This window comes from Salvelinus fontinalis, chromosome 11 (assembly GCF_029448725.1).
Source record: "Salvelinus fontinalis isolate EN_2023a chromosome 11, ASM2944872v1, whole genome shotgun sequence".
Taxonomy (NCBI): Eukaryota; Metazoa; Chordata; class Actinopteri; order Salmoniformes; family Salmonidae; genus Salvelinus; species Salvelinus fontinalis.
In genome coordinates, this window is record NC_074675.1 from 4,387,874 (window position 1) to 4,410,827 (window position 22,954).

General features: G+C 40.5%; 1 protein-coding gene across 2 annotated transcripts; it reads right to left on the bottom strand.

Moving 5' to 3' along the window:
• Nucleotides 1-8,468: 8,468 nt before the first annotated feature.
• On the bottom strand, nucleotides 8,469-20,991 carry LOC129864895 (uncharacterized). Of its 2 annotated transcripts, none has more exons than XM_055937205.1 (13): nucleotides 20,820-20,991; nucleotides 20,381-20,430; nucleotides 19,592-19,734; nucleotides 19,274-19,402; nucleotides 19,013-19,124; nucleotides 18,765-18,831; nucleotides 18,621-18,667; nucleotides 17,066-17,247; nucleotides 16,818-16,931; nucleotides 11,742-12,028; nucleotides 11,518-11,616; nucleotides 9,713-9,791; nucleotides 8,469-8,885 (listed from the first exon to the last, which is right to left on the bottom strand). In XM_055937205.1, the coding sequence occupies exons 2-13, from the start codon at nucleotides 20,427-20,429 to the stop codon at nucleotides 8,874-8,876; spliced, it is 1,320 nt and encodes a 439-aa protein (XP_055793180.1). In that variant the 5' UTR covers nucleotide 20,430; nucleotides 20,820-20,991; the 3' UTR covers nucleotides 8,469-8,873. The 2 variants fall into 2 exon arrangements, with proteins under 2 accessions (XP_055793180.1, XP_055793179.1); XM_055937204.1 differs by having other exon boundaries at nucleotides 8,470-8,885; nucleotides 11,512-11,616; nucleotides 20,820-20,990.
• Nucleotides 20,992-22,954: the final 1,963 nt, after the last annotated feature.

Below are 22,954 nucleotides of genomic sequence, written 5' to 3' on the forward strand. Positions count from 1 at the left end.
TCTGTGTCCTTGTGTTGGGGAAGGGGAAGGGTCTGGTGGAATAGTTAACTGTCTGTGTCCTTGTGTTGGGGAAGGGGTTGGGTCTGGTGGAATAGTTAACTGTTTGTCTGTGTCCTTGTGTTGGGGAAGGGGTTGGGTCTGGTGGAATAGTTAACTGTCTGTGTCCTTGTGTTGGGGAAGGGGAAGGGTCTAGTGGAATAGTTGACTGTCTGTGTCCTTGTGTTGGGGAAGGGGAAGGGTCTGGTGGAATAGTTAACTGTCTGTGTCCTTGTGTTGGGGAAGGGGAAGGGTCTGGTGGAATAGTTAACTGTCTGTTTCTTTGTGTTGGGGAAGGGGAAGGGTCTGGGGGAATAGTTAACTGTCTGTGTCCTTGTGTTGGGGAAGGGGTTGGGTCTGGTGGAATAGTTAACTGTTTGTCTGTGTCCTTGTGTTGGGGAAGGGGTTGGGTCTGGTGGAATAGTTAACTGTCTGTGTCCTTGTGTTGGGGAAGGGGAAGGGGTTGGGTCTGGTGGAATAGTTAACTGTCTGTGTCCTTGTGTTGGGGAAGGGGTTGGGTCTGGTGGAATAGTTAACTGTTTGTCTGTTTCCTTGTGTTGGGGAAGGGGAAGGGGTTGGGTCTGGTGGAATAGTTAACTGTCTGTGTCCTTGTGTTGGGGAAGGGGTTGGGTCTGGTGGAATAGTTAACTGTTTGTCTGTTTCCTTGTTTTGGGGAAGGGGAAGGGGTTGGGTCTGGGCTGGCTGTTGTTGGATGGAGATGGCATTTGTAGTTGGTCTGTGTCCTTGTGTTGGGGGAGAGGTGGGATCTACTGTACCCAATGAGATAAAATACATTTCCAATAAGTATGTAACCCCCCTTACAGAAATCACCCCCTAATCACAGATTTCACCTCTGTGTAATGTTTTACCTGACAATGTTTTAACCTCTAACTTAGTCTTTATTAACATAACTAAAGCCCACAGCCACTGGAGGACACACCCCTACCTAATTACCAATCCCCCCCAAATCAATTCTCCACAAACCTCATGTTTACATCCATCGGTTAAACCACGTGGATTAAACACTACATGGAAATTCCAATTAATTGTTTTGTTCTAGAAATTGCTGCTGATGTACTCAGAGACAGATTCATTGGTTTATAACCTCCCATACCATGGATAGCCTACTGGTTTATAACCTCCTATAACATGGATAGCCTACTGGTTTATAACCTCCTATACCATGGATAGTCTACTGGTTTATAACCTCCTATACCATGGATAGCCTACTGGTTTATAACCTCCTATACCATGGATAGTCTACTGGTTTATAACCTCCTATAACATGGATAGTCTACTGGTTTATAACCTCCTATTACATGGATAGTCTACTGGTTTATAACCTCCTATAACATGGATAGCCTACTGGTTTATAACCTCCTATACCATGGATAGTCTACTGGTTTATAACCTCCTATAACATGGATAGTCTACTGGTTTATAACCTCCTATACCATGGATAGCCTACTGGTTTATAACCTCCTATACCATGGATAGTCTACTGGTTTATAACCTCCTATACCATGGATAGTCTACTGGTTTATAACCTCCTATACCATGGATAGCCTACTGGTTTATAACCTCCTATTACATGGATAGCCTACTCCCATACACAATGAGAATAACAAGACATGTTGGTTTTATAACCTCCTGGCCATGACCATGGTCCCATGTTTCATGAGCTGAAATAAAAAATCTCTGAAATTGTATTTCTCTCAAATGTTGTGCACATATTTGTTTACATCCCTGTTGGTGAGCATTTCTCCTTTGCCAAGATAATCCATCCACCTGACAGGTGTGGTATATCAAGAAGCTGATTAAAGAGCATGATCATTACACAGGTGCACCTTGTGCTGGGGACAATAAAAAGCCACTCAAAAATGTGTCGTTTTTTCACACAATACAATGCTACAGATGTCTCATGTTTTGAGGGAGCGTGCAATTGGCATGCTGACTGCATGACTGTCCACAAGAGCTATTGCCAGAGAATGTAATGTTCATTTCTCTACCATAAGCCGCCTCCAACGTTGTTTTAAAGAATTTGGCAGTACGTCCAACAGGCTCCAAGTGTGAGCCAAATCAGGAGGAACTGGTACTCACTAAGCAAGCAGTGTGATGTCCGATACACACACATGGTTTTGATTAAAAGTACCAAGTACCATGACTTGTTGCGAGAATTTCTCAGTTTATATCAACTAACCTGGTCTTCCTCTGGTCCTCATCAACTGGGATATCTCTCTTGGAAGTGTCAAACCAAACCCTGTGAATATGAATCAATCAGAAAATCCATATCACATTATAGCATCATTAGGGTGTAATAAATTAACAGAAACTTGAGCTTACCAGTTGAGCATTTCAGGGAAGTTGTTGAAGTGCACATACCTTTAACAGGTTAACCTCTCTTGGGTAGTGAGCAGTATTTTGACGTCCGGATGAAAAGTGTGCCCAAAGTAAACTACCTGTTACTCAGGATAGGAAACAATCTCAAGTTTCTAAAGCTGTTAAAATTATGTCTGTGAGTATAACATAACTTATATGGCAGGCGAAACACCGAGGACAAACCATCCAAAAATAATAATAATAATCCTACCCCTATTTTCAATGGCTATCACTTTAATTATAAGGCCAAATCCTCCCAGATTGTAGTTCCTAGGGCTTCCACTAGATGTCAACAGTCTTTAGAAAGAGTGTCAGGCTGGTTTTTGGAAAAATGAGCCAGAAATTCTAGTTTTTCTATGTGGCTCCCATTTTGGCTGTAGTGTTTTGAAGCGCGTGAAAGAGTACGCCTTCTTTGGTATTTTTCTCTGGTAAAGACAATAACGATTCTCCGTGTTAAATTGTAGCATCTATTTACGTATTGGGGTACCTAAGGTTTGATTATAAACGTCGTTTGACTTGTTTGGAAAAGTTTATTAGTAACGTTTGGGATTCATTTTGTATACATTGTGATGGAGGGAAACTGGGTGGATTATTGACTGAAGCGCGCCAGCTAAACTGAGTTTTTATGGATATAAAGAAGGACATTATCGAACAAAAGAACCATTTGTGATATATCTGGGACCTTTTGGAGTGCCAACAGAAGATCATCAAAGGTAAGGCATTTATTATATCGCTATTTCTGACTTTCGTGTCGCACCTGCCTGGTTGAAATATGTTTTTCATGTGTTTGCATGCGGGGCGCTGTCCTCAGATAATCGCATGGTTTGCTTTTGCCGTAAAGCCTTTCTATAATCTGACACGGAGGCTGGATTAACAAGAAGTTAATCTTTACCGTCCCACCTGCCCATAAGATGTTAATGAAGCTGCCAGTTGAGGACTTGTGAGGCGTCTGTTTCTCAAACTAGACACTCTAATGTACTTGTCCTCTTGCTCAGTTGTGCACCGGGGCCTCCCAATCCTCTTTCTATTCTGGTTAGAGCCAGATTGAGCTGTTCTGTGAAGGGAGTAGTACACAGCGTTGTACGAGATCTTCAGTTTCTTGCCAATTTCTCGCATTTAATAGCTTTCATTTCTCAGAACAAGAATAGACTGACGAGTTTCAGAAGAAAGTTCTTTGTTTCTGGCCATTTTGTGCATGTAATCGAACCCACAAATGCTGATGCTAGTCTAAAGAAGGACAGATGTATTGCTTCTTTAAATCAGCACAACAGTTTTCAGCTGTGCTAATATAATTACAAAAGGGTTTTCTAATGATCAATTAGCCGTTTAAAATGATACATTTGAATTAGCTAACACAACGTGCCATTGGAACACAGGTGTGATGGGTGGTTATAATGGGCCTCTGTACGCCAAAGGAAATATTCCATACAAAATCTGCCGTTTCCAGCTACAATAGTCATTTACAACATTAACAGTGTCTACATTGTATTTCTGACCAATTTGATGTTCTTTTAATGGACGAAAAATTAGTTTTTCTTTCAAAAACAAGGACATTTCTAAGTGACATCAAACTTTTGAACGGTAGTGTCTTTCGCCAGTAAGTAAATCCTTGTTGAGAACTTATGACCCAGTAAAAGTTTTTTTGTTGTCAGTTAAAACTGGTTCTTCTGGTTTTACGTCAGATGTCAAGTTTACATTCTGTCCTTCTTTTGCAAATGCAGTTTCTCTATCTGGTCAGCTCTCCCTTAACACAGTCTCAGGGGCTCTTAAAGGGGCAGACACCCATTTAACATGAACATCCCTCCTAACTTCTCAAAGACAAAACCATTGGACATTTGTTCAACAGCAGTAATAATAATAATATTAATAATTTAAGGGTGCACACACCAGTCAGAGTGATACAGAATGAGCCTTCTGGCTGCACTGATGAACTCTCATTGTGCCACTGAGTCATCATGACTTCAGTACTACAGATGCATCAGGTAAATTAAGTGCTATTTGCATATTATATAACCTTTATTTAACCAGGCTAGTCAGTTAAGAACAAATTCTGAGATGGCTGACATTTACAATGCACACAAAAAGCTTATTTCTCTCAAATGTTGCACCCTGGTCCTTCCTCAAGCTGCCTCCTAAACAGTTTATAAATTCCTTTTTAGAAAACATTTTAATTCAGCTTTTGTGGTTTGGAAAGTATAGTGACTATTATTGCTTTAATTTATTTGTCAAACAAATGGGGTTTTGGAAAAGTAGGTACTTTTTCTCATCTGTGGATGGGAAGTGTAATCATTGTTCATGGACTTAGTGCTTGTCACGTTCTGACCATAGTTTTTGTGTGTTTTACTTGTTTTAGTGTTGGTCAGGACGTGAGCTGGGTGGGCATTCTATGTTGTGTGTCTAGTGTGTCTGTTTCTATGTTTGGCCTAATATGGTTCTCAATCAGAGGCAGGTGTTTTGTGTTGTCCCTGATTGGGAATCATATTTAGGTGGCTTGTTTTGTGTTGGGGTTTGTGGGTGGTTGTTTCCTGTCTTTGTGTTCTGCACCAGATAGGACTGTCTCGGTTTTCACGTTTGTTATTTTGTATTTTGTATAGTGTTCACGTTATCGTCTCTTTGTTTATTAGACATGTTGAACACTAGCCGCGCTGCATTTTGGTCCTCTCCTTCACCAATGGAAGAACACCGTAACAGTGCTTGATACTTCAGACAAGGAAAAATGATGGATAGCTAATTAAAATAAGAAAATACCTTTATGAATTATGGAACCTCTATGTGCTTTTTTTCGATACATAAATTATTTAAAAAAATCACAAAATGTGACATTAGCTACGAAATAAATTGTTTTTGGCAATAATCCAAAAACAACTCCAAAATTGCCAATCCTTACCCAACAGGCTGAACGGGTGTAATGAACAGGTGTAAAAATGTCCATAACAAGCATTCTAATCACCTGTACATGAACACTGAACAGGTGTGCATTTACCTTAGGATGCTTTTTAACTCTTTTAGTTATAAAATGTTAATTATTTTGTTGTTTTTTATCCTCTTATGATTCTAGAGTAGTAAATATTTAAAATTGTATTTTCATTGTTTTTTCCTAAGAAGTGCATTGTGTTGCATTCCTTGTCTGAAATGTGCTATTTAAATAAAGCTTGATTTGATTTATTACTCTGTTCCAGAATAAATTGCCTTTGGAATGACCCAGGTTCTTCCTCCACTGCAGCTTCCTTAACAGTTTATTAATTCTTTGTAGAAACAATATTTTCATCCGTGCTTTGTGTCTTGGAAAAGGGAAGTGACTATTAATACATGAATCTAACGATCAAACAGATGGGGTTTTGGAAAAGTAGGTACTTTAGTCAAAACACCCCCATCTAGTGGATGTATTGTGTCATTACAAGGAGTAGGAAATCACTATTCAAGACGAAGGCTGGAGGAACATATTGTTTCTATAAAATAGTGAATAAACGACGAAAGGGATTTGTTTTCACATGGACTCATAGAAACAATTATATACATCAAAATTGTATGGATTGTTGATGTATAGAAATTAAAAAAGACCAACTGTATTTGTGGCATTGAGCTCAAGAATGACATTTGTTTGTCATCACAGAGAGTCTGTGTAGCGTCAGTCAGTCAGTCAGTCGGTTTGACCCTTTTCTGATATCAATGACAACAGAATCTGATTTTATTGCTCACAGTAAAACATATATATATACATTATGAATTAACACAAAAACAGCATAATAAACAATAAGAGCCAAATATGGACAATGATTGAGGACACAGTATGGATCCCAAATCAGTCCACGGCCCAGAGGGACACATTTCACACATTTTCCCACTTTGGTGTGGCAAAGTCTAATGACAATATTCATTAAGGTCCATGTCTGTGGGTTATGTTTTGGTTTGACAACCACTTTGGTGTGGCAAAGTCTAATGACAATATTCATTAAGGTCCATGTCTGTGGGTTATGTTTTGGTTTGACAACCACTTTGGTGTGGCAAAGTCTAATGACAATATTCATTAAGGTCCATGTCTGTGGGTAATGTTTTGGTTTGACAACCACTTGTAGAAGGTAGCTAAATGGCATTGGTAATTTGAACAAACAGGACTGAGGATATGCAATGTCATTTTGTATTATCAGGGAACAATCTTTGCAAAATAAGGCAATTGATATGTTATTAACTTGAGGTATGAAATAATGTATAAAATAATTGGAATGTTAATGGCATCTCTATGGGTCCACTTTGGGGGGTCGAAGGCAGGTAGCCTAATGGTTAGAGTGTTGGACTTTTAACCGAAAGGTTGCAAGATCAAATCCCTGAGCTGACAAGGTAAAAATCTGGCGCTCTGCCCCTGAACAAGGCAGTTAACGCACTGTTCCTAGGCCGTCATTGTAAATAAGAATTTGTTATCTGACTTGCCAAGTCAAATAAAGGTAAACATTTTTTTTTTTAAATACCGATAGGCATTGTGGGGTATATTGATGAGACAGAATGGGCAGCATTGGGATGTGCTTTATTATCACATCGTACCATAGATGATAACTACAACAAACTCCCCACAGAACAAGGAGACCCATTGGAAAAGTTTCATAGAGTCGTCATGGATTCAGTGTAAAATCAGTCACAGCAACCCATTTTCAAGTTGGCCGCCATTCATTTCAATGTGGAGGAACTGAATAGATTTCTCAGGGCATAGATTAAGACGGGCTTAGTAGATCTTATACATTTGCTTCTATGAGATAATATCAGTCATTTATAAATAAATAATAAATTAAGGTCAAATACATTTTACATGACCTTTATCAATTATGACGCCTTAATGTGCTTTATGTGCATAAATGCTTTAAAAATCACTAAATGTGACGTTGATGAAGATTCTCATAGATCCAAACGTAGAACATTTCCTAAGCATGTATTTAACATATAAGTATTTTTCGGGCAATAACAAAAACACCATTTATTACAGGCTGTGGAACAAACCATGGCGGAGTTAGTGCCTACAAAAATACGCCATTACAATTTCCCTTTATAGCTGGAACAGGGAGCTGGATGAAGGGGCTATGGGCGTGGTTCGGACCACCTGTCCGGGGATTGGCTCCGGCTCCCTGGGTTGGCCCCAGCCCTCTCTGGGTGAATTTAGTAGCACCCCCTGGTGGCCACGGGCAGGGGCCGGGCCCTCTCTCCTGCGGTCGCCCCCCTCCCTCGGTCTGCCTCAGATCTCTGGGGAAGGGAGCTGGGTGGTTGTTTTGGCGCCCCCTGGTTGATGTGGGCGGGGGTTGGTTCCCTTCTCTGGGGGACGGCCCCCCCTCACTTGTTTGACCTCAGCCCTCTCCCCTCATCTCCCTGGAGCAGGGACCTGGCTGGATGTACTGGTGCCCCCTGGTGGCCGTGAGCGGAGGTAGGCACCCCTCTCCGGAGGTCGGGCCCCCCTCCCTGGGTCAGCCTCAGCCCTCTCCGGCCCCTCCCCCCATATCCCTGGGGAAGAGAACTGGCTGGATTGGCCCCGTGCTCGGGGGTCGGCCCCCCCTGTCTCTGGAGGGAGACTAGACCGAGTCTCCAAGTTATAGCATTAATATCACCTGTAAATTCACACTGAACGGGTGTAATGAACACTGAACGGGTGTAATGAACACTGAACAGGTGTAATGAATACTGAACAGGTGTAATGAATACTGAACAGGTGTAATGAACACTGAACGGGTGTAATGAACACTGAACAGGTCTAATGAACACTGAACAGGTGTAATGAACACTGAACAGGTGTAATGAACACTGAACAGGTGTAATGAACTCATAAATATGTTTTTACTAAAATTATTTAAAAATAAATAATAATTATATCCAACTATCACCTGTCCTGGATAGAGAGAGGGAGAGAGGGGAACAGAGAGAACTGTCTATCACTCAGTAATACAGGAGCAGAGCAGCGCTAAGGTAAGAAGACACTGGTATTGCCACACACAGAAATTCAAACATAAACCTTACATGCTTACACACACACACACACACACACACACACACACACACACACACACACACACAAAAATTCAAACATAAACCTTACATGCTTACACACGCTCACTCACACACGTTTGGAGTTGGCGATTGCGCTACTAAGAATAAATCATTGGAGCGAGTTCAGAGCTCATGTTCTACCAACAATGACTCACAGACGCCGACCTGGTATGGAATGCAGGTATGAGCTGCTGTATTCACTCTAGAATCATTGATTTTCTGATGTTTTTTTAATTTAATTGTAGATCCTTTGTTGACAATTACTAGATGTGTACATTCATTGTGTTATTGCATTAAAACAGTTTAAACAGTAGTTGTTGGGGAGGAAGTTTCAAACATAAAAGTGGAATATTGGAATATGTCTGACAAGAGGAACAGTCCTGCCCAGTGTGAAAGCCAACACACACAGCTCCCTGTATTCTACAGCTGCACTGCTACAGCTTCACCTAGAGAGGGGCGACAGAAACAACCAGATTTAAGGGACAGGACAAACAAGACCAATGAACGATAACACATTTTATCTGTAAGACTCTCCTGACATAGTTGTCCCAATAGAGTCACTATAAACCAGAAACTGACTGGTCATAGGACAGTTTGTGGCCAGATGGGCCGGTCCATCTTTAAGCTCAGTGGGCCGGTCCATCTCTAAGCTCAGTGGGCCGGTCCATCTCTAAGCTCAGTGGGCTGGTCTAAATTGGGGGTTTTGCAAAGAATAACTGTTTTGGGAGGGGGGGGGGGGCAGTGTGTTAGAAAATACATGTAATTGTTTAAAAGAAAAACAGTCACATTATCAATCATCACAGATCACTGCACCTGTACATAGCCCATCTGTAAATAGCCCATCCAACTACCTCATCCCCATACTGTATTTATTTATTTATCTTGATCCTTCCACCCCAGTATCTCCACTTGCACATTCATCTTTTGCCAATCTATCACTCCAGTGTTTAATTGCTATATTGTAATTCCTTCGCCACCATGGCCTATTTATTGCCTTACCTCTCTTATCCTACCTCATTTGCACACACTGTATATAGACTTTTCTACTGTATTATTGACTGTATGTTTGTTTATTCCATGTGTAACTCTGTGTTGTTGTATGTGTCGAACGGCTTTGCTTTATCTTGGCTAGGTCACAGTTGTAAATGAGAACTTGTTCTCAGCTAGCCTACCAGGTTAAATAAAGGTGAAATATATATTTTTTAAATGTGCACAATTCTCGACTGATTTCAATACAAGATGTCAATGTGTCATAAATAAATACATCACTCACCCTAACGTCAGGTCCAGACTCCACAGACCACAGGCTGAGTTGGTCCTCCACTTCCTCCTCGTCACCAGTGGGAAACCAACTAGGATAATATTACACAGGCGGATTTGATTACATCAGATATTCATTGATTTAATGAATTTATTTGATATTTATTTGATATTTAAACTATTATCTGCAGCAAGAGACAACATTACATTTTTTTTAACCTTTATTTAACTAGGCAAGTCAGTTAAGAACAAATCCTTGGAACTGCCTTGTTCAGGGGCAGAACGACAGATTTGTACCTTGTCAGCTCAGGGATTCGAACTTGCAACCTTTCGGTTACTAGTCCAACGCTCTAACCACTAGGTTACCCTGCCGCCCCATATGACCACAGTGATTATATGCTGCCAGAGATGAATATCATAGAGACATTAAACATTAATACAGAGATGAACATCACAGAGACATTAATACAGAGATGAACATCACAGAGACATTACACATTAATACAGAGATGGACAACACAGAGACATTAATACAGAGATGAACATCACAGACACATTAAACATTAGTACAGAGATCAGAGTTAAGCCAAAAAAACCTCACACTTTCAATAAAATAATTATTGAAACATTCAGTGAACGTTTTAAGGAAGTAAAAAAAAAATCCAAATCACCTATAATTTCGTTTCTCTCAGCGTTAATAAAACCTCCCAGGAAAACTTTCAGGGAACCATAGTAAGACGTTCTCAGAACCTCCTGGAACCATAGTAAGACGTTCTCAGAACCTCCGTGGAGCCATAGTAAGACGTTCTCAGAACCTCCTGGAACCATAGTAAGACGTTCTCAGAACCTCCGTGGAGCCATAGTAAGACGTTCTCAGAACCTCCCTGGAACCATAGTAAGACGTTCTCAGAACCTCCGTGGAGCCATAGTAAGACGTTCTCAGAACCTCCCTGGAACCATAGTAAGACGTTCTCAGAACCTCCCTGCTACCTTAAACTTAAGGTTCCCAAAACAGGCTAAGTTTTCCCAGAACCAATGGTAAACCAAAAATGTACATTCCCACAACTTTCAACAAACCAAATTTGCTAGTTGGGATTCCACTTCCTGTACTCCATGTCATATGCCAAATTATGTTGACGAGGAGTAGAATGTTATCACAAAATAGACTGTTACCCAGGCTATAGAGATCCGTAGGGTTGAGAGCCTGTTTTGCGAGGGAGACCTGGCAAGACTTGTTTAGCAGGATCTAGCTAACTGTAGACTTAGTTAGCAGGACCAGGCTAACAGTAAACTTAGTTAGCAGGACCAGGCTAACAGTAAACTTAGTTAGCAGGACCAGGCTAACTGTAGAATTAGATAGCAGGACCAGGCTAACTGTTGAATTAGATAGCAGGACCAGAGTAACTGTAGAATTAGATAGCAGGACCTGGCTAACTGTAGACCTAAGTCAGGCTAACTGTAGAATTAGATAGCAGGACCAGGCTAACTGTAGAATTAGATAGCAGGACCTGGCTAACTGTAGAATTAGATAGCAGGACCTGGCTAACTGTAGAATTAGATAGCAGGACCAGGCTAACTGTTGAATTAGATAGCAGGACCTGGCTAACTGTAGAATTAGATAACAGGACCATGCTAACTGTAGAATTAGATAGCAGGACCAGGGTAACTGTAGACCTAAGTCAGGCTAACTGTAGAATTAGATAGCAGGACCAGGCTAACTGTAGAATTAGATAGCAGGACCAGGCTAACTGTAGAATTAGATAGCAAGACCAGGGTAACTGTAGACCTAAGTCAGGCTAACTGTAGACCTACCTGCACCTGGAGGTGAAGAGAGCCTTCTCGTTGATCATCTGGACTCTGAAGATGTTGACAGCCTTATAGACGTCCATCACATCCTGGTACTTCTCCAGTAGATGCCTGGAGAGAGAGACAGGTTAGAAAAGAGTCACTCCACAATATCACCACACTTGACAAGATTAAACACAACAATGTGGACTTGAGACACTATAAACCTCCATAGGCAATCAATATCAACAATATACCTGTAAGATGTCCCTGACTCATCCTTCTGGTTTCTCTGGTCTGACTGCATGTCCTCTCCCCCCCACTGGTAGCAGGGGCAGGGGAAGAGGTTTAGCCAGGGGTAGAGGCAGGGGCTGGGGCCTGGTCTGGTCCTCTCAACCAGGGGCAGGTTCTGTGCCAGGTAAGGTCTGAGCAGGGCTCTGGGCAGCAGAGACACCAGCCAGTAGATGGGCTCCTCATTCACAATGTCATGGAAGCTCTGGAGGTACTGACGCACGGCTGCAGAGGGCTGGATGGAGGACAGGTTCTGTAGGCAGGAGGAGGAGGAGGAGGAAGAGGAGGAGGTGATGAAGGTAGAGGAGAAGAATGAGGAGGAGGATATGGAGGAGGAGGAGGAGGAGGAGGAAGAGGAAATGGAGATAGAGGAGAATAATGAGGAGGAAGAGGAGGAGCAGGAGATGGAGGTAGAGGAGGAGGAAGAGGAGGAGGAGATGGAGGTAGAGGAGAATAATGAGGAGGAGGAGGAGGAGGAAGAGGAGTAGGCGCAGGAGATGAAGGTAGAGGAGGAGGAAGAGGAGGAGGAGATGGAGGTAGAGGAGAGGAATGAGGATTAGGAGGATATGGAGGAGGAGGAGGAGTAAAAGGAGAAGCAAAATCTAATTTACATTTTATTTGTCACATATTCTGAATTCAACAGGTGTTGACTTTATGCTTTCGAGCCCTTCCCAACGATCCACAGTTAAAACATAATAAAACAAATAAAACAGGAGGATTTAAATACAATACACAAGAATGGATCTATATACAGGAAGTACCAGTACCAGATCAGTGTGGAGCTATATACAGGAAGTACCAGATCAATGTGGAGCTATATACAGGAAGTACCCGTACCAGATCAATGTGGAGCTATATACAGGAAGTACCAGTACCAGATCAATGTGGAGCTATATACAGGAAGTACCAGTACCAGATCAGTGTGGAGCTATATACAGGAAGTACCTGTACCAGATCAGTGTGGAGCTATATACAGGAAGTACCAGTACCAGATCAGTGTGGAGCTATATACAGCAAGTACCAGTACCAAATCAATGTGGAGCTATATACAGGAAGTACCAGTACCAGATCAATGTGGAGCTATATACAGGGAGTATCAGTACCAGATCAATGTGCAGCTATATGCAGGGATATACGCAAACAAATGCAAATAATTACTTAACTTCTTGCGACTACAGGGGGTGCTGTTTTCTCATTAGCATAATTGTATTACAGATTAAACGGCTTCCTACTCAATTCTTGCTCGTACAATATGCATATTATTACTATTATTGGATAGAAAACACTCTAGTTTCTATAGGCGTTGGAATTTTGTCTCTGAGTGGAACAGAACTCATTCTACAGCAATTTCCCTGACATGGAGTCAGATTTCACACATTTTGGCCCCTGATCTGGAGTCAGTTTAAAGGCCACTGTGAACGCTATCAGGATACGGACACTGCTTACGTCTTCCCCTGGATGCCTTTACGTGATGACGCTTTGAATGGTATCGATTGCGCAATCACAGCCACTATAAATGAAAAAAACCTGTAGGTAGGAACTCTTTTCCAGATGCGCCGGACGCGCGGTGGACACCGACCTGCTCTTTTTCCAAGCATTAGTGTAGCCAGTAATATTTCTCAGGCCATGTTTTTACTCGTTATAGGAGTTAAAAACATCATAAGGTAGTTCATTTAAACCGTTTTATAGCAATTTATATCCGGTTAGTGCGCATTTTGGGTCATTTATTTCTGAGACACTTTGAAGCGCCGGGCAGGTTTCCAGTTCATGCCGAACGCAGTTGGCATTTCCACATGGCAAGAGGACAGCGTTCGACCAAAAGACGATTAGACCCAAGAAAGGATTCTTTGCCCAAGATTCTGATGGAAGAACAGCTTAAAGTAGGAACAATTTATTATGATAAATCGTGTTTCTGTCGAAAAATGTTAATCGCTTATGACGCCATCTTGTTAGACGTAGCTTCGCTTGGCGCAAACTGTATTGAAAAGTAAGGATAATTTAAAAAATGTAAATCAGCGATTGTATTAAGAATTAAATTGTCTATCAATCGTTGTCCACCCTATATTTTTTAGTCACGTTTATGAGTATTTATGTATACGACTAGATCACTGTCTAATATGGCGCACGACATTGTCTGACCAGCTGGGCAACTTTTGTCATTGTCTAACCATGATTTTGGTGGCTAAATATGCACATTTTCGAACAAACTGTATATGTATGTTGTAATGTGATGTTACAGGAGTGTCATCTGAAGAATTCTGAGAAGGTTAGTGAAAAAATTAATATATTTTGGCGATGTTTACGTTATCGCTCTCTTTGGCTAGAATCAATGCTCTGGTAACGTTTGCATATGTGGTATACTAATATAACGATTTATTGTGTTTTCGCTGTAAGACACTTAGAAAATCTGAAATATTGTCTGTATTCACAGGATCTGTGTCTTTCGATTAGTGTATGCTGTGTATTTTTACGAAATGTTTGATGATTAGTAATTAGGTAAACACGTTGCTCTATGTATTTATTCTAGTCCATTTGTGACGGTGGGTGCAATTGTAAACTATGATATCTACCTGAAATATGCACAATTTTCTAACAAAACCTATCCTATGCCATAAATATGTTATCAGACTGTCATCTGATGAGTTTTTTTTTTTTTTTTTTCATTAAATCACAAGTCCAAGACACCAGATGAAAGATACACATCTTTTGAATCCAGCCATCATTTCAGATTTTTAAAATGTTTTACAGGGAAGACACAATATGTAAATCTATTAGCTAACCACGATAGCAAAAGACACAACTTTTTTGTCCACCATTTTTCCCCTCATAGGTGGCTATCACAATTTCGACCAAATAAAGATATAAATAGCCACTAACCAAGAAACAACTTCATCAGATGACAGTCTGATAACATATTTATTGTATAGCATGTGTTTTGTTAGGAAAATGTGCATATTTCAGGTATAAATCATAGTTTACCATTGCAGCCACCATCACAACTCTCACCAAAGCAACTAGAATAACTACAGAGACCATTGTGTATTACCTAATTACTCATCATAAAACATTTCTTAAAAATACACAGCGTACAGCAAATGAAAGACAAACATCTTGTGAATCCAGCCAATATTTCAGATTTTCTAAGTGTTTTACAGCGAAAACACAATATAGCGTTATATTAGCTTACCACAATAGCAAACATCACAACAGCATTGATTCAAGCCAAAAACAGCGCTAACGTATAAACCACCAAAATATATTAATTTTTTCACTGACTTGCTCAGAATTCTTCAGATGACAGTCCTATAACAGCATATTACACAATGCATATAGAGTTTGTTCAAAAATGTGCATAGTTAGCGGTACAATCGTGGTTATACAATGAGAAAAGTAGCCAAGCTGCCCAGAAAATGTCGGGAGAAATCTTTGGAGAGGCACCTAATCTAATCAGTAACTAAATTTAAACTTGACTAAAAAATACAGGTTGGACAGCAAATGAAAGACAAATTAGTTCTTAATGCAATCGCTGTGTTACATTTTTAAAATTAACGTTACTACGCATACAGCGTGCGCTAAAGCGAGACCACACCGAAATTCATGGCGGAATTATTATTTGACATTTGTCAACATAAATATGAATTAACAACATAAAGACTGCTTACTATTTGCTGAGCTTCCATCAGAATCTTGGGCAAGGTGTCCTTTCTCCAGAACAATCGTCTTTTGGTTGAAAGATGTCCTCTTCTCCTGTAGAAATATCAGCTAACGCTAGCCACCCACCTGAGAGGTGTCCAACTCGCGATAGAGCAACACAAAGAAATCCCAGAAAATCGCAATAAACTGATATAAACTGCTATAAGTCGGTTTAAATTAACTACCTTATGAAGTTTTTAAGACAAAAATCTAATTAAATCATAGCCGGAGATATAGAACTGCTAAAACGAAAGCTTTTCAGGATGCCATTGTGATGTCCCTCTTGCGCCAGGCGCCCCGTTGAAAAGAACGGTACTTCCGTTCCATGAGCCTTTATAGTGCCCCAGATGGTGCAATCCAGTCCATTCAAATTCTCACCGCTTACTGACATGTAGAGGAAGGCGTATGCAGTGCATGTAGCCCCATAGCTTGCATGGGACTTATAAACTGACCCTAGAACAGGGACCTCGATTTCAGAAATCTCACTTCCTGACAGGAAATGTGCTGCAGAATGAGTTCTGTTTCACTCAGAGAAATAATTCAAACGGTTTTAGAAACTAGAGAGTGTATTCTATCCAATAGTAATAATAATATGCATATTGTACGAGCAAGAATTGAGTACGAGGCAGTTTAATTTGGGAACGAAATTATTACAAAGTGCAAACAGCACCCCCTATTGTTAAAGGTTCAAAAAGGGTAATTGAAAAGGTTTATGGAAGGTTTCTTGAATTGATAAATCACCTACTACGTTCCAGTTGCTTTTTCTTGCTATAAGTCCTCTTAAATTATATATTAATATATATATTATCTTAAATTATATATTAATATATATATTATCTTAAATTATATATTAATATATATATATATTATCTTAAATTATATATTAACATATATTATCTTAAATTATATATTAATATATATATTATCTTAAATTATATATTAATATATATATTATCTTAAATTATATATTAACATATATTATCTTAAATTATATATTAACATATATTATCTTAAATTATATATTAATATATATTATCTTAAATTATATATTAATATATATTATCTTAAATGGTATATTAAGATATATTATCTTAAATTATATATTAAGATATATTACCTTAAATTGTATATTACGATATAGTATCTTAAATTATATATTAATATATGTTATCTTAAATGGTATATTAAGATATATTATCTTAAATTATATATTAATATATATTATCTTTAATGGTATATTAAGATATATTATCTTAAATTATATATTAATATATATTATCTTAAATTGTATATTAAGATATATTATCTTACATTGGATTTTAAGGGTGATTGTTGTAAGAGCTTCTTACCAGGTGTGGTGGAGTTTGGTTCTGAGCCTCCTTCAGAGACTCCTGGTAGCGTTGATGTGTTCTCTGGAGAAACAGCATGATGTCTGGAGGACCCTGGACTGTTCTGATCAGCACCTGTTTCACACACACATTTACACTGTTATACAGAGCAACTTATCTTAAGATAGCTAGGCACGACAACCACGTATCACAGTCATAGTAAGTAAAACTTTACGGTATTCGTTTTATTTCATGTATTTTCTTTTCACCTGCAGCATGGTGATGACTCTGTCCAGGTATAGCACCTCCTGGTGGCAGAAGTCAGCGTAGCAGTGGGCAGGCAGACGTCTGGAATACATTCCTCTGAGGAAGGCTGAGTCGAGGGTCTCATCTGCTACTTTCTCACTGGTCTCCCACAGGACGTCATAAATACTCACCTCTTCAACCAGCTCTGGGGGAGGGAGGGAGTTAGTTTCATATGTGACCCCAATGGGAATCAAACTCACAACTCTGGTGTTGCTAGTGCCATGTTCATACCAATTAAGCCACACAAGATACTACAATACATAAATAGATGTAATGATTCCAATAGAGGTGGGAGATGTAAGAAGTCCATCCCCGTGAGCATACCGCCGTCCCCCAGGCCATGGATGAGACATGCATTGACATCAATCCAGAACTACAGTACCAGTCAAACCTTTAGACACACCTACTCATTCAAGGGTTTTTATTTATGTTTACTCTTTTATACATTGTATAATAATAGTGAAGACATCAAAACTAAGAAATAACACATATTGAATCATGTAGTAACCAAAAAAGTGTTAAACAAATCAAAATATATTTTATATTTGAGATTCTTCAAAGAAGCCACCCTTTGTCTTGATGACAGTTTTTCACACTCTTGGCATTCAGCTTCATGAGGTAGTCACCGGGAATGCTAGTCACCGGGAAAGTTAATTTGTGGAATTTCTTTCCTTCTTAATGGATTTGAGCCAAATAAGCCCAAATAAATATTTCACAGAGTTCAAGTAACAGAGGAGACTGCGTGAATCAGGCCTCCATGGTCGAATTGCTGCAAAGAAACCACTACTAAAGGACACCAATAAGAAGAGATTTGCTTGGAAACACGAGCAATGGACCTTTGGAAATCTGTCCTTTGGTCTGATGAGTTCAAATATGAGATTTTTGGTTCCAACCGCAGTGTATCTGTGAGACGCAGAGCAGGTAAACAGATGATCTCTGCATGTGTGGTTCCCACCGTGAAGCATGGAGGAGGAGGTGTGAAGGTGTGGGGGTGCTTTGCTGGTGACACTGTCAGTGATTTATTTAGAATTCAAGGCACACTCAACCAGCATATACTACCACATCATTCTGCAGCGATACGCCATCCCTGGTTTGCACTTAGTGGGACTATAATGACCCAACACACCTCCAGGCTGTGTAAGGGCTATTTGACCAAGAAAGAGAGTGATGGAGTGCTGCATCAGATGACCTGACCTCAACCCAGTTGAGATGGTTTGGGATGAGTTTGACATTGCTTTTGGGCCTGAGCTACAGGCAGTTAGATTTGTGTATGTCATTACAGGCGAAATTGAAAAAAAGGGGAGAATCCAAGAGGATGAGGTTTTCTAGGAGGACAAAAAGCTTAATTCCAGACCGGTCAACATGTTTTAAATTTTGAAATGGCATAGCGTTCGCAAGTGCCACCATCATCAGACAGCTGTCTTCTTCTAAATATCAGAGTCCCATTCAACAAGAAGCTGCACCTGTAACAACATTAACTTATTGTCTAGTCGAGGCAATGGGCCAAAACGTTCCTACCTCTCTCGTGTGTTTGATTATGACTTGGCATGGCTGCTGAACCAGATCTACAAGAAAATGGAATAAAAATACATGAATGTAATTGAGTGTTAATATGGTCTCTGTATAAACATGTCCAGATACAAGACAGTGTTAGCCTGCTACCTGGTCTCCATAGAACACACATAGAACCTCAGCTCTCCACAAGACATGTCATTCCAGCCCCGACCACCTGTTGTCAAGGCAACAACAATCACACTTCAGTTATTTCAATGTGCTCAGAGTGTGTGTGTGTGTGTGTGTGTGTGTGTGTGTGTGTGTGTGTGTGTGTGTGTGTGTGTGTGTGTGTGTGTGTGTGTGTGTGTGTGTGTGTGTGTGTGTGTGTGTGTGTGTGTGTGTGTGTGTGTGTGTACCTCCAGTGTGTAGCTCCATACAGTTCTCCCCCTGTCCAGAGTTACTGGGCTCCTCCTCCTCCCAGTAAAAACCATCAATAGCTGAGCCGTCACTCCACAGCCACATCCCCTCCTTTTCACAGAAAAACATTGATTGATGGATTGAAACCACTTCATTGTTTTTAAACAGAAAGTACGTTGAGCTTTTGCCTCTGTAACCTGTAGACATTTGACAGATTGATTGACAGACTGACTGACTGATGAATTCTTGACCCAGTTTACCTCAGCTGCATCGTAGCCTCCTATCCAGACCGGCTGGTCTGTGTGTCTCCTGACCAGATCCTGGACAAACACCTGTTGACCAGGGCTGTGAACCGACACCAGGTTCCCTCTGTGCTGGGAGCAGTACAACTAGAGGGACAGCCAGAGAACACTGTTAGCCCGCTGAGCTAAAGCCCAGTACCTCAGGGAGCAAAGATCAATGCTAGCTAGAAATTGACATTTCCTGAAGTAAATGTCTGCTTGCTAGTCTTGAAGTATCAATGGTTGTGAAATAGTAGTAGTAATTAGTAATTAGTCTCTCCCAATTACAAGTGTTACCTCTGCAGTGGCCCAGGTGGCCCAGACGGGGTAGAAGGAGAAGCAGCGATGTTCATTCTGATGCCACCCGGCTGGGCATGGTGACTGGGAGTCCACCCCTTCATCCTCTGTAGTGTTCACCACCCCCGAGGCAGCATCCAGCCCTGGAACAACAACACACCGACAGTATGTACTGTTCAAGAGCTGTGCTTGACTTAGTTTACCTGGTACATTGGAAGCAATTAATGGAATAATCCCGAAAGTGCAAACTAAGCTGGATCAAGTAGCACCTCAAATACTTTATAGCATTTTGAGCTGTGTTTGAGCAGATACAATGCAATTTTACAGTAAACAAATTGACGACAGACTTTCATCACGCTCATAGGGAAGGACATTCAACAAGCACGGCACTAACACAAATGATAGATTTTTGGCTGAGTGAAATTGATAATAAAAAGATTGTTGGAGCTGTTTTGTCAGACTTCAGTGCGGCTTTTGACATTATGAATCGTAGTCTGATGCTGGAAAAACCTATGTGTTATGGCTTTACACCACCTGCTATATTGTTGATAAAGAGATACCTGTCCTGCCATTAAGATTACTTAATTTTATTACAGAACACAGAGGGTGTTCTTTATCATTGAATTAAACTATTTACACACACACACACACACACACACACACACACACACACACACACACACACACACACACACACACACACACACACACACACACACACACACACACACACACACACACACACACACACACACACACACACAGTTTGATTTCAAGTTTTATATTTACCTGTTGCGAGGTGCAGAGCCATCACTGCCCAACAAAGCAGCAGAGACATTCTGCCAACCGATATACGGAGGTAACCATGACATTACATTACATAACATAACAACTTAACTTCACATTTAATAACCTTTAATAGTGTTAAAGGGATCATGGATGCCATTTTAATGTCTCTGTGCGCATTATGAAGGAAGGTAGTGGTTGTTTCACGAGCAAATGCCATCTAGCATTAGCACAACGACTGGAAGTCTCCAGGTACGCTGGCATTGCTAATGTACCTGTGGACTTTCAGTCATTGTGCTAGAATCGTACATTATCCCTTTAATATAACTTAATTTAAAATTACATTGCGTAACATAACAAGTTCAGTGACATAAGTTAACGTGACATAACATGACATAACATGACATAACAGAGCAGCTCCATCTATAACGTAGTACATTACCTGTACGTGAATCAGAGAATGTTGAGAGTACCTGAGCTGGCTAGTAACACAGTGACAGGAGTAGTAACTTGGTCTGGGTAGGATAGCTCAGAACGTCTGCTCTTTTCTACCTGCTTCTGGCTTGGATTAGTCACTGTTGAGGAGGAGGAGGAGTGAAATGAGATGCAGTGAGGGGAAGAGATGAGGAACTGATAAGGTACTGCAGCACAGCAACCAGCCCATATCATCCTCTCTACACTAGTGGGTGTGTCCTAAAGGCCTCAGCCCTGCCCACTCTCATTATCAGTCAGATGAGAGTCACATCAACAACCTGCTCAGTTCAAACAACACATCTCCTGTTCTGACAGACTAGAATCACATCAACAACACATCTCCTGTTCTGACAGACTAGAATCACATCAACAACACATCTCCTGTTCTGACAGACTAGAATCACATCAACAACACATCTCCTGTTCTGCCAGACTAGAATCACATCAACAACACATCTCCTGTTCTGACAGACTAGAATCACATCAACAACACATCTCCTGTTCTGACAGACTAGAATCACATCAACAACACATCTCCTGTTCTGACAGACTAGAATCACATCAACAACACATCTCCTGCTCTGACAGACTAGAATCACATCAACAACACATCTCCTGTTCTGACAGACTAGAATCACATCAACAACACATCTCCTGTTCTGACAGACTAGAATCACATCAACAACACATCTCCTGCTCTGACAGACTAGAATCACATCAACAACCTGCTAGTTCTAACAACACATCTCCTGTTCTGACAGACTAGAATCACATCAACAACACATCTCCTGTTCTGACAGACTAGAATCACATCAACAACACATCTCCTGTTCTGACAGACTAGAATCACATCAACTACCTGCTAGTTCTAACAACACATCTCCTGTTCTGACAGACTAGAATCACATCAACAACACATCTCCTGTTCTGACAGACTAGAATCACATCAACAACACATCTCCTGTTCTGACAGACTAGAATCACATCAACAACACATCTCCTGTTCTGCCAGACTAGAATCACATCAACAACACATCTCCTGTTCTGACAGACTAGAACCACATCAACAACACATCTCCTGTTCTGACAGACTAGAATCCCATCAACAACACATCTCCTGTTCTGACAGACTAGAATCACATCAACAACACATCTCCTGTTCTGACAGACTAGAATCACATCAACAACACATCTCCTGTTCTGACAGACTAGAATCACATCAACAACACATCTCCTGTTCTGACAGACTAGAATCACATCAACAACACATCTCCTGCTCTGACAGACTAGAATCACATCAACAACACATCTCCTGTTCTGACAGACTAGAATCACATCAACAACACATCTCCTGTTCTGACAGACTAGAATCACATCAACAACACATCTCCTGTTCTGAAAGACTAGAATCACATCAACAACACATCTCCTGTTCTGACAGACTAGAATCACATCAACAACACATCTCCTGTTCTGACAGACTAGAATCACATCAACAACACATCTCCTGCTCTGACAGACTAGAATCACATCAACAACACATCTCCTGCTCTGACAGAAGACACGGAGCATACCCCTCAGACACTCACTAACCTGATGTAAGGTCACACACTTGCTCTCTAACACACTCACACTCTCTCTCTGTATTACTCTTGGTTGCAAAACATATTTGCATCCAAACAAATTACTTTTTAGGATTAAAAAAGGACTTCAGGCTACAGGACAAAATACAAACCCTCCAACCCAAAAAGGCCTTTGGTGTTGATGGTATCCTGAATGAAATGATAAAATCCACAGATCACAAATTCTAATTGGCAATCCTTAAACTCTTTAACATCATCATCAGCTCTGGCCTCTTCCCCAATATTTGGAACGAAGGACTGATCACCCCAATCCACAAAAGTGGAGATAAATTTGACCCCAATAACTACCGTGGGATATGCGTCAAATCAAATCAAATTTTATTTATCACATGCACCAAATACAACCTGCACCAAATACAACCTGCACCAAATACAACCTGCACCAAATACAACATGCACCAAATACAACCTGCACCAAATACAACCTGCACCAAATACAACCTGCACCAAATACAACCTG

Coding starts and splice junctions, on each gene's coding strand:
- LOC129864895 (XM_055937204.1), bottom strand. CDS start 20,429: ATGTCTCTGCTGCTTTGTTGGGCAGTGATGGCTCTGCACCTCGCAACA. Junction 19,403..19,591: donor CCACCTGGGCCACTGCAGAG/GTAACACTTGTA, acceptor CTGTCCCTCTAG/TTGTACTGCTCCCAGCACAG. Junction 19,125..19,273: donor GAGGCTACGATGCAGCTGAG/GTAAACTGGGTC, acceptor TTCTGTGAAAAG/GAGGGGATGTGGCTGTGGAG.